This window comes from Sabethes cyaneus, chromosome 2, assembly GCF_943734655.1.
Source record: "Sabethes cyaneus chromosome 2, idSabCyanKW18_F2, whole genome shotgun sequence".
In the NCBI taxonomy this organism is placed as follows: Eukaryota; Metazoa; Arthropoda; class Insecta; order Diptera; family Culicidae; genus Sabethes; species Sabethes cyaneus.
Genome location: NC_071354.1, coordinates 175,476,132 through 175,492,954, shown reverse-complemented (window position 1 = coordinate 175,492,954; position 16,823 = coordinate 175,476,132). Strand labels below are relative to the sequence as shown.

The window sequence follows — 16,823 nt, the reverse complement described above, 5'->3', positions numbered from 1 at the left end:
AGGAATGCACATGAACAGTGCGATTCGACCAATGTTAGGAATGCTGGCAGGCACATGAAATGAGTCTTTGAAGGCTTAGTCATCCCGAAAGATGCTAATGGCAGACCGCATCATTTGTCCAATGAACGGTGACCAATATTACCGGAAGGTATTCACGTGGTTTCCCAATCAACGCGATGTTTATTCATTTTTATTTCTGAAATAAACCGTTGCAATTATTATTTATGTTTTGCAAAAATTTACGTCAGCAATCCGATAATTAACAATATCTTAATGCAACAGATGCTAGTGACGGCAGTCGCACTACCGGTTAGTGATACAAAAAAAAGCTTCTCCGCTTTTGGATTAGAAATTAACCGCCTGCCGGCATGGCGAGCACTTTGTCAGTGACTTGAAAAGCCGCCAAAGGTTCACCGTCCAGCCGGAGATCCTACAATATAACAAATGATGATTATCGCTGATGCTCCATTTCACGGAACTGTTCCGCTGGTGAGCTACAAAAAACAACAAAGCTCCCAGATAGTAGCGATACGGTTCAGGCAAAATTAAGCATAGAATAACGAAAAGCATGTCGAATCGTTCAATCTGCGCTCGCCTCGACGACGGCTACTTCAAACTGAATAAAGTCCAGGTTGGATTGTATCATTTTCTGCTGTAGACTTGTTTGGATGCGCCGTATGGATGGCATCGACCGAACTGTGTTTGAACTACGGATAATAGAGATGCAACTCTCGTAAAGTAAGTTGTATTTCACCAAGCGCAACCGGGGAACCAAAACAATCGGCATTTAAAAAAACGAATTTGATTTCTACAAGGCTTTTGAAACACTTTTGGGTAATCGAACGGATCGTTTATTATATATTCAAAAGCTGTAAAGCACAATACGTTACTGTTATATGAGCCGAGCACATCAAAGAGGCATTCGTCATAACCGGAACTACTCCGTTGTTGTAAAATTTGAACAATTTTTAGAACATTACAATTTCCTTGCCGGGATCCAGATTCTCACAAACAAAGTAACGCCGTTCCTTACACTCCCGATCGTTCCAGTGCCAGTTCCAACCATGAACGGGAATATATCGAATCTCCAAACAATGCTCGACATTGTGCGCATTGTCCGGTTGTTGTTTCTTCCAGTTCGTATAGCGAACTCTTACTCCCGTGGAGTGCCAGTAAAAGTTTCCCTCCTCAGCTAAGTCACTTCCTCCGATCCAAATTTCCGTGGTTTCATTGCTGAATTTATCCGTGTTCGTAACCATCTCCGTTACCTTGTTTTGCTCCTCGGCGGAAGAAATTATAACCAGGCGCATTCCGAGGTAGTTGCAGTATTCCGTTGCTTTGAACCAGTTTGCCTTCGAAGAAAACAGACACTCAATCGAGTGGAATTTCAGTTTGTAACGCAGAATTAATTACCGTAAAATTTGGAATAAAATACTTCGATTCAGATACACATTTCACACGTTGAGCAAAAGTGTGCAGTGAAGCGAAAACAATCAGTACAAGTATCACTTTTCGCATCCTTCTTGGTTAACTGCGCTGCGTGAAATGAGCCGAAAGGCATAAGAACGTCTCAACTATAAGGTACTTTGCAGCAAGTTAGAATACGGGATAAGTGGGAACCGAGGACATAACTCATATCAACACATGGACGTAGCCACGGGAGTATCACGGTTTACGTTTTCAGGAGTTCTAACTATTAAGCAAATTAAGTTATTCTTCTTAGCCAACTAGTTTATATTCTCATCCTGTTTGCATAAATTAGCTTTAATCGTTTTACACCATAATTGCACCACAACAAAAAGGCGATGAAAGCACGACTGAAATATAAAGAAAGGCAACCCAACAAGAACAACTAAACAACGACAAAAGACGAAAAACGAAGAAAAGATGAAGAACAGACGCCAAAACAACAATAAAAAACCACCGAAAAAAGCAGTCCTAATGCCAAAAACAGACGTCAACAAACGACGAAAATATGATGGAAAGGTGGTAAAAAAAACCATGAAAAGACGACGAATACAAAGAAAAGATAACAAAGGGATGACCAAAGACGTCAAAAAGGCGAAGAAAAGACAATAATAAAATGACGCAAAGGGACAAAAGGACGACGAGCAGCAAACGTATGACCAAAAGATGACGAGGAGGAGGTGAAATATTAGAGAAAAGATGACGGAACGACAGCGAAAAAAAAACGCAAAAAAACAACGATAAGACACCGAAGAAACACCAAAGAAGCGATAAAAAATGCCAAAAAAAGACTATAAAAACGGTGAAAACGAATAGATGCAGAAAAGATGATTAATACAGCGACATGAAATGTAAAAATACACAACAAATGATGACAAAAAGACACCATCAAGAGCAAACATAAACGCCACAGAAGACGATAGTTAATAATGAAAATCAAACGCCTTAAAAAGACAAAAAGACGATGTAAAGATGCCAGAAAGGTGGATGTTTAAAAGAATGAAAAACGACTAGAAGACGTCAAAAAATAACTAAAACAGAACAAGAAGACGTCAGCAAAAGGCAACAGAGTTCACATAACAAAAATTTAAAACAAAAGACAAAAAGCAACAACCGTACAATAGTTCAATAAGCTATTCTTAAACAAAAATGTTTGTTGGGCAGGCTGGGGTACGTGCACCACCTTCTGTAACAAATTTAATGTATAACAAAATAATTTCTCATGGTGCAGAGGTCCGGAGTCATCAATTCAATAACTTCAACGGGTTAAATAATGAGCAATAAGTAAATTAATTGCGTAAAAATAGACTCAAGTCCAATTTTACCTTTAATTTCGAGTTCAATTTAAGTCTTTAAGTCGTTTAAGCTCAAATCCATTTTCATGTACAGTCACAAGTTCAGTTTCAATTTAATGTCCCATTTTAAAACCAACTTAAAATTTAATCTAGTAGAAATTTTATCTACGATTCCAGACCCTATTTTGAGTGCAATTTAAAGTCCTATTTTAGGGCCAATTTGAAGACTAAATATTTTTAAGTTCAATTGAGGTCCAGTTTCAATGTCCCATTTTAAAGCCAATTTTAAGTTCAATTTGATTCCAATTTCATCTCCGATTTCTAATCCAATTTGATGTCCCATTTCAAGTCCGATTTAAACTCTAATTTAGTTTTTCTAATTTTAGGCATAATTTCATTGCAATTGAATTAATTCCAAATTCTAGTGCAATTCGAAGTCTAATTAAGGGTCCATTTCTATGTCCCATTTTAAAACCAATTTCTAGTCTAATTTAGTTTCAATTTCACCACAGTGCAATTTAAAGTTCCATTCGGGTTCAATTTTATGCCCAATTTCAAGTCTAATTTCGAATCAAATTTTAAGTTCAAATTGAAAGTTCCTATTTAAGTCCGATTCTGAGTTCAATTTAGTTTTAATTTTACCTCCGATTTCAGGTCCAATTTCAAGTACATTTTAAGTCCGATTTTAAAGCCAATTACAAATTCAATTGCAATCTAATTACAATGTGTAATTTGAAATCCAGATGAGATATAATTTCAATGTCCCATTTTAAAGCAAACTTCTAGTCTAATTAAACTCCAATTTCAACACCGATTTCGAATGCAAATTCAGGTCCCATTGAGGTCAAATATCAAGTCCAATTTAAATCCAATTTTAAGTCCAATTCCGAGTGTAATTTAATTACTATTTCCCCTCCGATCTCATGTTTTATTTAAGTTTAATTTCAAACCCAATATAATGTCCCATTTTAAAGCAAATTTCAAGCCAAATTTAATTTCATTTTCAGCTTCGATTTAAACTTTAATTTCGAAGTGAATGTTATATTCGATATCAAGCATAATTTTAAGTCAAATTCAATTCTAATGTCAAGTCTGATTTCAAATTCAATTTCAAGTCCAACTACTGTTCAACATCAAGTCCAATTTCTCATCTAATTTAATTCCAATTTATGTTCGACTCAAAGTCCAATTACAAATTTCATTAACTTACAATTCAGCTCCAGTTTGAATCCAATTTTCAGTTCAATTTTGAGTCCAATTCTAAATAAATGGCAAACCCAAGCTCAACATCGCATTCAAATCCATATCCTAATCTTATGTCTAATGCTGGCTTAACAAGCCAGTCATCGTATGTTGAAATCTCGGTTGGGCGGTGCTACAAGAGTTAGTAGGAACGTTACACCCTTAATTTTTCTACATACTACTAGCTGACCCGACAAACTTCGTATTGCCACAAATTAAACAGTGTTGTACATAAATCGTGAATCTCGGACCTTTGTCACAATCTTGAGTTTTGCAAGCTTCTGGGGAGTTCATGGGTGTTTTAATATACAAATTTTCCTCACAGTAAAGTAGAAAACAACTCCCCCCATTGCTTAGCCTGATAAAATAAAGCGGATAGCATTTAAATATTCGCCATCATTACAAACCATTTCGCCGAATACCATTTTGCGGAGCACCAATTCTCGGTTGACCATAACGCGGAATATAAAGTTTCGCAGAATACCATTTCGCGAAAAACCTTACGCGGGATGTACCATTTCACGGAAAATCTTTTCGTAGAAAGTACCATTTCGCAGGGGTGACGCAACTGAAGGAAAGTAATAGAGGTCAGTAGATCTAGAAAAATAAATAAACCTAGATAGAGGTAATCTCTACGGAGGGCTGCCCCCCGCAGTGGCCGGCGTTTCCGACGGCAGGTCTCCGGCAACACTCGCGGCCTGTGGCCGTCTCGCGCTAAGTTATCTAATGTTACTATTGATAGTTTTTGGTGGTCTTGTTATTGATTAATGTTTTATGAAAGAGTCTAAAATTTCTCGAGTTCGATTAGTTTTTGGGTTACGCAACAATTTCTGTTTTATTTGTATGAGAGTCCTAATCCCCCTACCACAGGTGTGAGGGGTCTCAAACCATCATTAAAAAATTCCTGCCTCCAAAACCCACCACATGCCAAATATGGTTCCATTTGCTTGATTAGTTCTCGAGTTATGAGGAAACTTGTATTTCATTTGTATGGAAGCCCTCCCTCTTAAAAAGGAGAGGGGTCATTATTCCCCTCCTAAAGAGGGGAGAAAAAAAAATTGCCTACAAAAACACCCACATGCTAAATTTGGTTCCATTTACTTGATTAGTTCTCGAGTTATGAGGAAATTTGTATTTCATTTGTATGGGAGCCCCCCCTCCTAAAATGGGAGAGGAGTCTCAATTCATCATAGAAAAAATTCATGCCTCCAAAAACACCCGCATGCCAAATATGGTTCCATTTGATTAATTAGTTTTCGAGTTATGCAGAAATTTGTGTTTCATTTGTATGGCAGCCCCCCCTCTTAGTGGGGGAGGGGTCTCTCACCATCATAAGAACCTTCCCTGGCCCCAAAAACCCCTGTATGCATATTTTCACGCCGATCGGTTCAGTAGTTTTCGATTCTATAAGGAATATTCGGGCAGACAGACAGAAATCCATTTTTATAGGTATAGATTTGTATTGGAGCCCCCCCTCTTAGTTGGGGGAGGGATCTCTAACCATCATAAGAACCTTCCCTGGCACCAAACATGCGAATTTTCACTCCGATCGGTTCAGTAGTTTTCGATTCTAAAAGGAACATACGGACAGACAGCAGACAGACAGAAATCCATTTTTATAGGTATAGATAATAACCGACTGCAAAGCCTGTCGATAAAGAACGGCAGGCCAGCACTATTAGATCTATGGTGATGTTGCCCGAGATGTTTGCTATATTCTGCACTGCATTTTGGTTTTGTTATATTCACTATTGAGTAAGCAGTATGCTAATTATTATTATTCATACGTGCTTGTGTGTATAACAGAGTTTCTAACCGTTTCTTCGAAGCTTACTCTACTACCAATTTCGCCTCATTATAGATCACCCCGGGCATGGCCTTATCAGGTTTGGCTAAGTCTTCCCCAAATAGGTCTTCCATCCAGTAAACAAAGCATAAGAAGTGTTATGGTAATAATATAGATTTCAGTGCGAAGGAAAAATCACGAAAAAAACCCATGCCCAGTTGACATTAAATGACATTAAAATTCTACTAAGACTTGAACCCACGATCATTCGCTTGCCAAAGCATACCCTATAGCCGTGTAAGCCGGCGGCCAAGCAGCCCCCTAACAATACCTATAAATGAAAGGCGCTAAAGAGTGATGACACATTGAGAAGAAATGAAGCGGGGTTCATCCGAGTATCGAAATTAATTTACACTTTTCAGTTAACTAATAATTTACGGATTTTTCTTCAAAAAAGTATGGCAACGTTATTGGCAACCTTCTTACTGACAAAACAGCGGTAGTAACAGGATTAAGGGAGCATTTACAGCCGCTCTTTAAAGGAGAGGTAAATATAGAGAATAGCAGGAACAAGAGAAGAATCATGACCGATGGTCACACTGTGAAGCCATCAAAGGGAAAGTTTAGAAGGCAATTAGTGAGTTTAAGGGTGGGAAGGACTGTCTTCCGGTTGAACTTCTAAAAACAGGGAGCAAGCGGCTGTATGAAACAATCTACCGGATCATTGTCACGATCTGGGCGAAAGAGGATTGAGGTTGGACAGTCTCATTTGCAGTAAAGGACGGATCCGATTTTTACCCTGCGTTAGGTACTAGACAAGCTCCTACAACTACCTACAACTTGCAGACCCTTCATCTGTTCATTGACTTTAAGGCGGCGCACAATTCAGTCAAACGAAATGAGCTCTGGAAGATAATACTTACAACGCTGGATCGGTCAAAATCAAACTCCAGAATAGCACCTCAAACTTCAGTAGATTGCGTGACGTTGGATGGTTTAAAGCAAGAAAATGTACCACTTTAATTTGCTAATCAACATTACTTCGATACCATCTGAATAAACCGCAGGCAGTAGAAAAAATTCTTAGGGCTTTTAAATTGGAAGCAACGATGTTAATACACACCATAACACTGCTATAATAAAGTAGGTACATAGTTGCTGGTAGGAAACACGGGAGTCCAAACCGTGTAGATGCCGAGGTAGAGCTTGATGGAAACAATGTGAGGTAGTAGAGAAATTATACCTTGGTATCCTCGTGACGGTTTTTACGGATTAGCAGAAGTTCAGTAGGCTGCAAATTCGCACAAAATGGGCGCTCTCCTGGTGATCCTTTACGGTCATAAATCAAAGACACTGAAAGAAGCTGATAATCGAGTGTTTAGAGATTTGAGTGTCAAATTCTGCGATCAATACTTGGTGGCAAAATGGAAAATGGAATGTGGCACAGAAGCATGAACCCTGAACTTTATCAAGTACCAAAATATACTGATATAGCGAAAATAGTACAGTGTGGCAAGCTACGATAGGCTGGACACGTAGCTAGAATGCCCAACGAAACAAAAGCCAAAGCTATAGTTAGCATAGAACCAGTAAGTGGTCGTAGATTCCGGGACAGATCCTGCACCAGCTCGCTCAACTGGTGTTCAAAGAGAATAAAGAACGGCTGTCCAGGACACCAGTACTGTCAGGACAGGACCACAATACGTTCAGCGCAGGATCGATAACCGACCGTTACCATTAAAGTAAGTAATAAAATTTGAATTTAGATCCCAAAGATAAATGAGGCACGTGAAAGCTTTCATGTTGATTTTGAAAAGTCTTCTCTAACTGGTTTTACTTAAATCTATTTTTTGTAATTAAACCTTCAATGTGATGCTACTAGAGTTTCTATACTGCAAGAATTTTAAAATATTAAAATGTCTACATAGGGGGATTAGGGGCATAATGAGCACACGGGGCGAAATGGGCACCCCTCTTTTCTACGGAAGTACGCATTTTGTAACATTCTATGGCATGCGAAACACTGCTGTAGGTACTACAGTATCTATTTATCAAAAAATGAGTGATCTCTACTTTTAAAACACGGAGTTCTATTAAAAAACTCAACTTGGTTCTCAGACGCTGAAAAAATTATAATTTTGGTGCACTACCAAATAAGCTTTTACGACAATTTAAATATCTTAAACTATCAAGTGCACACTGCAACATGATGTATACATTGTATCTCAAATTTCACCTTCATTGAAGTTTTGATTTTATACTATAATTAGTGTAAAAACCCATTTTTACTTTAACTAATTGACTGGGGGCGAAATGGGCACCCTTAGGTGGGGTGAAATGAGCACTATGTCACATTAACTAAACTGTCAGTTTCTTTGTTTATCGCATCAATGCTTGTTTACAGTGGTGGTATGAATATGCCAAGAGAATCCGGAAGACATAATTGGTCAAAAAAGGCTTTGCAAGTGGCCTTGACCAATCTAAGGCAAGACGGAATACTTACAAAACAAGCCGCCAGGTACCATGGCATTCTGCGGCAGACGTTAGCTCGGTATATGAGGCCATACGAAAGGGCAATCTCGGGGCAGGAGGTGGACCAAATTGATTCCTTCAAAACTGTTTTCGCTCCCACTGCAGAACAAGAGCTGGTGGTCCATATTTTGTATATGGAGGTTCGATGCTACGATATTACTACCCGCGAAATCAGAACCCTCGTATACCAGCTGGTAGAGGGAAACGGAAAATCATATGTCTTCAACACTAAAACACAGCTAGCTTAAGCGTCATCCGAAACTTTTCATGTGTGCTCCAGGAGCAACCTCCACGGCTTAATTGCCTTTAAGTGGCTTGCGGTCAATAGTTTTATCGGCGTTTTGACACGTTTTATGCTTCTGTTTGTATGGGTGTGTATGTGTATGTGTATATGAGTATGTATGTGTTTATGTATGTGTATATGCATGTGTGTGAGTGTGTGTGTATGTGTGTGTGGTTGTTGTTCTTATATACACCCTTCAAGCATGTGTTTATAAGGGTGCTCATTATGCCCCAGGGGGTGCTCATTGTGCCCCACACACTGACCGATTTTTAGTTTTTGAAGCATAAGTTTAAATTGCAATTTTCGTCATCATATCAATTATTTTTCAATTTGTTAACAGTATGCCTTTAATTATCGATAGTGAATGTATGTTTTGCAATGACGGCACTTTAAAAATTCTGTCATTTTGGGTGCTTAAATCAGCCAACAAGTTGGGGTGCTCATTATGCCCCTAATGCCCCTACATATGTTAAAGTGTCTATACCTAACAATTTTAACTATGCAATTGTTAGATCCCACTGACCTCGGTGTACCTTTTATTGACTTCTTTTTGCAAAATTAAACATAGTTATGGAAAACGTCATCAGAGTTTATTCTTATCAGAGTAAATAGAAACTGTAGATAATGTTTTCGATATGTTTATTTATGTTAACATACATTTGCATCTATGTATGTGCGACGTAAAAGTAATGACAATAACTTCTTTCATATGCCGTTTTCGATCGCAGTGATAATAAATCAAATCATTCAAATTTTTACTCTTGATTCTGGCTTGAGAAACTTCTAGCAAACAGCAAATTTAATCCTCTATCGTATGATAAGATGCTTCTTTCATAATTTTATAAATGTTAAGATATATGCAGTCTTGCTCGACAGGCTGTGACTCCAACAATCCAACAATACAACAAACTCAGTCACACTACTTAACTTATAGCGAATTCATAAATGAACCTGGCTTCGTGCTAGAGCCTAGAGCAATGCTTGACAGTTCTGACCTGCGCTTCAAAATAAAGGCTGTCAGCTTATGCAGGATGAACTCTCATTTAATTTATGAACGCTTCGACAGCAGTTCGACTAAAACTGAGCCAGGTTAATTTATGAATTCGAGTTCGAATTCACAAATTCAAATTATTAGAGTGAGAATATGTAAATAATATTATTTCGCTCTATTCTTTATTCAGTTAAGCTAAAGTTTCCTTTAAAGAACGTATTTTATGTACTGACGAATTCTTTACCAATTTGATCCTCAGTCAACTCTTTTCCGGAAAATCCAATAGAACTATGAGAGCTTTAAACTTTGCTCCATTTACGCATCTCTGCGGAGTTTATATTTTTTTTTATTTAAATCATCCAAAATAGTTTCCTAACCCCCAAATCAGCCATTTGAATAATCGACAAACCATCGAAATGACCATTCTTTATACTTTCCCAGACGCTCCCACCGCTAGTGCAACTATACGGCAAAAAACGTGATACTCGCAATTCACTTTGCATTCCCTCAAGTCTAACTTTATTCGTTTGAATATTATTATGTAAACAAACAAGAAGGATTTCTCCGTGTTCTGGTCCACTCTACTCGCTCGTCTGCTGCTACCGCGGTACATTTGATCCCAGGCGAAGTAAACTAGGTATGTACTGCGAGGATGGGAAACAACTTTCCGGAACAAAAGACAAACTTCCTTCACCAAGCGACCGCTTTGCACCGGAAGCACACATACGTCGCCTGTCCTAGAAAATTATATCGTCGAAGGTCCAAACCGACCGACTGCAGCTACCGGTCGATGGGTTCCTGATGCCGTGTAAGCTTCCTCGACTGCGCGAAAGGACGGAAAAGGACGCGGCAAAGTGGTAACAAAATAAAAACATCAAGAAATCGCCCACACAAAAGCGCAGTTAGCACATGCATAGTGCACATACATACATACATACATACATACATACATACAAGAGCTTCTACATATTCCATCCATTCACAGTCTGTTGCAGAAATGTCGAAAAAATCGCTCTTTCGCTTCAACCAGCGGATGGTTTACCATAAATTTTACAAAGCTTTGTTTCTATTTTTGCTCCCCCGCCGCCGCCAAACTTCGTTCTATACTTCGTCAGTACTATCAAACTGCTTGCACTTAGCCAAAACCACACATACGGATCAACCGGATCGGGCACTTTACCAACTTCCTCTTTGTGAAAATGCAGTGCATATTGCTTACGACGCTTCATGCCAAATGTGGCGATTATTTTCGTCGTTAAGTTAATTTGTCCTACTAGCAGTGGAAGGCAAATAATTAAGGAAAAGTGTTTCGATAAAACTAATTTTAATGACAGATAAAATGTTAGAAAATGTTTATTGCAACTAATCAGTAAAAAATTAATTACGAATTATGGTGAAATTTCCCAAGAAACAAAAGTTGCTCAAAAAACCAGCAACATGTTGAAACACTGATTACCCAAACATTCCTCAAGTAAATGACAATAATAATCCCAATTGAGGAATCTCACCGTTGGCGTTTGAAAAATTCGAAGCAAAAAGATTCCTTTATAGCGGTAGACAGTACACTCAATCAGGAGAAAACTTTCATTACCTAATAATTGAGGTACTAATTGAATTACTCCAATTATGCCCATCGGCGGAACTAGCGTTTATTTCAAAGGCTAAGGGCTATGGCCTCAGCATTTTTCGACCCTTTTTTATTATCAGCATATTAAAATTTAATGCAGATTATTGCATGGAATCTCATTGAAGCGATGCAAATAAAAGTTGCACTCGAGTTACTGCTAGGTTTAACAGGATAATTACAGTTTTTACGAAGCTTTAAAAGCTGTGCCGTTTTTCCAACGGCGGAAGGTAGTTTTCACCGTGCCCAGCCGGCCTGAAGCTCATCGCTAATAATTATTTCTACAAAGAAAACTATTCGTGTAAGCATTTCGCTTGGCATTACATTGCTCAATGCTGCCAATAAGGTATCCTATTCAGACCGTTTGCGGAGTCCTTCATCAGCGAGTATCAAGCAGGTTAGCGTGAGGGTCGCTCCACGATGGATCAGATGTTTTCTCTGCTTCAGTTACTAGACAAGTTCCGGGAGTACAACTTGTAGACTTATCAACTGTTTGTGAACTATAAGGCGGCGTATTGTTCAGTCAAACGAAAGCAGCCGTGGTAGATAATGCTACACACTTAAAAAACTCGGCAAAATTTGCCAAGATTTGGACAGCCGAGTGTTCGGTGAAAATTTCGATGGTGCGAGTTCGGTGCTTTTTTAAGTGTGTAGAACATGGTTTTCCGGCAAAACTAGTTACGCAGATTAGTGCAACGCTTGGCGGGTCCAAATCATGTGTCAAAATACCGTGAGAGACCTCATCTGCTTGCGTGACGTGAAATAAACTGAAGCAAGGGGATGCGCTCTCTAACCTGGTATTTAACAATTGCCTTGGAAGGTATTGAAGAGCAAACGTGGAGAGCAACGGGACTATCATTCCGAAATTGCACATGCTTCTTGGTTTTGCGGATGACGTCGATTAGGTCGGATTAGGCCTTTTAAATGGGAAGCAGCGAGACTGGGAGTTACCATTAACCATTAAAAACGCATGATTGCTTTCAGGAAACGTGGGAGTTCAAACAGTGTTGATGCCAAGGTGGAGCTGGATGGGGAAGTAGTGGAGAAATTCATATACCTTGGTAAGCTGATGTAACAACGATGTAAATCACTAAATAAAACAACGGATTGCAGCTGCGAATCGGGCTTTCTACAGACTGCGGGGGCAGCTGAAGTCCCGTAGTTTGCAAATTCGCACAAAACTGGTGCTCTACAAAACTAGATTCCTTCCGGTGGCCTTCTAGGGACTTGAATCATGGACTCCGTAAACAAGGACTCCATAAATTTGAGCATTTGAAAGTCTGTTTCCAGTACAATTATAATTAAAATTAGTTTAAACCGATTCCGTGTTGTGCAACGATTTTACAGGTAGTGAAATTATTTCCGAATAAATGAAGGAAAATGATCACAACATTTTAATTCGCGGCTGCTTATGTATTTCATGCATGGCCCAAAATGGATCAGTCATTTAGCTCGAATGCCCTGTTGTAATTTGTGACACACAATGTACCCCGTAGAACTATATGAGGGGTGTTCAAGGTCGATTGAAATTGCGGTTTTCGAAGCTGGAGAATATGGTTTTCTTTTCGTTTTTCCATAGGCGGCTTGTCTTAATTAAGTATGTGTATGAGCTTGGGCAATGGCGGCCGCTGGCTGTGCGTATTTGCAGTAAACTACCTAGTAGCACAGAAAACAGACTGACAGGTTCGAAGAAATTAATCGATGTTTTGTGTGAAACTGTGCTGATGGTGCCCACCAGAAATAATTTGCCAAAACCCTCAAAAAATATGTGTGTACCTTTACCAATATTACTTTGTGCTGGAGTTACATATAGTAGCGATGGCAGCGACATCAAGTTTTCCTTTGCCACTTATTGCTCGAGAGGCGCTCCAACGAAGGAATGCTCATTGATTCTATAAATTTCTTTTACATACTTCTCCTCTATTACCTGTTAGTCTGTTCTCTGTGCTAGAATGGGTTACATTGCATCCACCTTATTACGAGCCGTAATGGCGGAAAGCATTATCCGTGTTGGTATTATTTTAGCAACCTTTTTGACATTTCTGTTTACATCGCACATTTTCTATCCGCACGTTCCTTTCGTTTTGCCGTGAGAACGTGAAGAAAGGAAACGGGCAATGTATACAGAATTGTCAAAAATACTGTTCAAATATTACGAACACGAATTATGCTGTCCGCTATTATGGCTCGTAAAAAGCTGGATAGTAAACATAAATAGCATCGTTTTATTGTGTACAAACTTTGTTGGTAGGAAATGTAGATCACCGCTCGAGCGCGCTCGTGCATTTAGTCCAACCTCATGTTTTTATTTTGAGCTTTTCATGAGGCCAGACGTAGTACGATGGGGGTCTAACAAGCTAGTCGTCGTATGTTCGAATCTCGGCTAGGCGGTGCTTACTAGTTAGAGTCAATAGGATCGTTGCACTGGCCCCGTAATTTTCCTGTACTCTAACAGCCGGCTGCGAAGTCTGTCGATAAAGAAGGGTAATGTCTAAAGACGGTATAAACCCATGGCTTTGCTTTATGAGACCAGACATATAATTTATTTTTTATAACTGTTTTTTTACAATTGAGAGAATGGCGTTAGAAGAAAGTAATGAAACAAAGGTATTGATAGTGTCCAAACAGAACGGGACAAGGCATGAAGGGGAATGAACGGAAAATTAGATTAGTAAGGGTCATTGAAGCAACGCTTAAGAAGTTGTGTACCGATAGGATAGAATTAGGGCTGTCGGTATTAGGCGCTTTTGGTGAAAACCGGTATATCGGTATTAGTGTAGAAAATACCGGTAACACCGGTAAAATGCCGGTATTGGCAGATTATTCAGAATCATTAAAAATGTTGATGTTTTTCGGTAAACGTTTTTATTTTCAAACTTTAGCTTTAGTATTGTTGCTTAACAAAGTAGAATTTAAGCAGATAGAATACGATGAGCGGTTTATTTCCCTTGCTTGAACGGATTTTGTTGCCAACGCTTCTAACAATCGAAAAAACTTCCATTTTCATCGAAGTCTGACGAACGGCTCTAAGTGTATCAGAAATTTTACTTTCATTTCTTCGAATTTATGGTAGGAAAACACGTTTTCAACTGCTTCTAGCATAATGAATGCCCTGGTCTCCTACGGCCTCTTCGCGAATTTTTCCTCTATCTCCAAACTGAACCCTTGCATAGCGCCATTTTCTTTATCATCGTGCACAGTTACCTTCTCTTCTTTGTTATCAATCCCACTATTTGCATATAGTAGTTTCGAGGTTTCATCTGCTTGTTTAATCAATATATCACTCTGAAGACAGGAAATATATTCCAAGTCCTCTCCTAGCAAATACTTTGATAGCAAGAAAACGCCAAGATCCCCGTATTCTTATTAGGGCCCGGCATCGTCGAAACAAATGAATGAAGCTGACTTTCTCTTACCTTCGCTTCATACAGTTCACGTTTCAAACAAGCTTCAGCTGAACTTAGTGACCATTTCAAACGACGACGACTGACAGTCAAACACGATTTGTCGATGTTGAGTAGGTTATTCGTAATATCCGTTAAATTGTAGGAAATGTTTCTTAAATTACTGGCTACTGGCCTTTTACTGAATATTTGATAGAAAAATACAAACAAAACTTTAAAACCAGTCGTCATGGTAAAGTGAACACCGTCTCATTGACGCTGATTGAAGCCAGTTTTAAAATAAAGCGGCGCTGCTTCAGTTGAGACTGCAGCTTTATTGCTTCATTTGTTGAGTGACGATTTACTAGTGTAAATAGCGTTGCCGGGCTCTAATTCCTATATTCGTTATTTGAGTGCTTTGAATAATTTGGTGGGTTTTAAATATCAAGTTGTTCAAAAATAAATTGAAATGTGATGTCTGGGTCATACAATGAAGCATTTTTTACAGCAAAGATGCTCTACTCTGCCTTAAACCGGTCCAAGGTCTATAATTATTTGACCCACAGTTTCACTCTCTTCTTGCTAGTAGTCGAAGAATCTCGTCAGCATTAACACCAAATTGTTTTTCTATGAATTTTACAATCTTCTATCAAACGTTGTTCCAAGAAGGAAGGAGGAATTTAAAAGAAACTAGGACTTTAGAAAACACCGGAAATATCGGTTATTTACCTTTACAAAACCGGTATTTCGGTAACAAAAATATTACTGGTTACTACCGGTACTACCGGTTAAACAGCCCTAGATAGAATAGAACAGGATAGGATAGGATTGGATAAAATAAGACAGGATAGGTAGTATAAAATATGATAGGATAGGATTGAATAGGATAAGATAAGATAAGATAGGGTAGAATAGTATAAAATATGATAGGACAGGATAGGATAGAATAGGATAGGATAGGATAAGATAGGATAGAATAGAATAGTGTAGAATAGGATAGGATAGGATAGGATATAATAGAATGCGATGACCGCCCAGTTTGCTTTGGAGTATGTTCTAATCTCGGCTGGGCTGCTGTGGAAACAGCATCGTTGCTCTAGCCTCGTAATTCTCCTGTACTCTTATAACTGGCTGCGAAGTCTGTCGATAAAGAAGGGTCAAGTTCTAAGGAGAAATGAGTCGTCATTGACTCTGTAAATTTCAAAAAGCCATTTTTTTCTGTTTGCAACAAAAATTCTGTCCATAAAAATATATGTGTTATGATTTGCAAGAAGAATCCAGTGAATATATTTCTAAAAACAGAGACCCTATTTTGGGCACAAAAACTGCTTCCGAAATTGGGTTCTCCGACACAAATTAATGACTGCTTATTTCCCCTTTATACCCACGTTTACACCCACGACGTTTATACCCATTGCTTCGCTTTTAGGATAAGATAGGTTAGAATAGGACAGGAAAGGATAGGATAGAATAGGATAGGATAAGACGAGATAAATTAAGATAAAATGTAATTAGATTACATCAGATGAAATCAGTGTTGAGAAATTCATAGCAGCAAAAACTCAATGAGATTTCAAGCACATGAAATTTCGACCTTGATTACAAGCGCCAAACTCATATTTGAATTTCTCACGCTATTTTACGCGATGTCTCTGTTGCTATGCGATGTGAACCAAATTCAGCTGTGAGCATTTTGCTTAATTTTTCCACAGCTGGCATTTCATACAACGAACCAGAGAGCGAAAAAAAATATACCGTAAGAGAAATGATCAGCAACGAAAAATGCCGCACACATTCATGAATTAAGATTAAGATTAAGATGGATTCATATTGGCAGAATTTACATTTTTCCTTCTAGGGAATCGACATTTTCTTAACTAGAAAGTAAAAAGCCTAATTATAAATAGATAAACATGTAATTTAAATGTGTGTTTTAGTTTGTTAGTTGCGATTTATTTAGAGATTCATCATGAGCATAGCTCCGGGTAGCAGTTGAAGCCAGGGCCTTAAATTATCACTGAATTTCAAACAAAACAGAAAATCTTTTTTCTCAGCATACATTGTTTTTTATGCCTTTGAGTTTCGTATGTACAACTGCACAGTGATTTTCATTATAGTATACAAGTTCAATATATCGTCAAAATACAACAGGAGAAAATGATTTTCAAAATCTTATGTCCTACAACTGAACGCAATAGATGCTAAACCACAACATAAATT

At 38.4% G+C, this 16,823-nt stretch overlaps 1 protein-coding gene across 1 annotated transcript; it reads right to left on the bottom strand.

Moving 5' to 3' along the window:
- Positions 1-968: 968 nt before the first annotated feature.
- LOC128736378 (perlucin-like) lies at positions 969-1,518 on the bottom strand. Its single transcript, XM_053830854.1, has 2 exons — positions 1,414-1,518; positions 969-1,352 (listed from the first exon to the last, which is right to left on the bottom strand). Exons 1-2 carry the CDS (start codon positions 1,516-1,518, stop codon positions 969-971), a joined length of 489 nt encoding a protein of 162 aa, XP_053686829.1.
- Between the last annotated feature and the right edge of the window lie 15,305 nt (positions 1,519-16,823).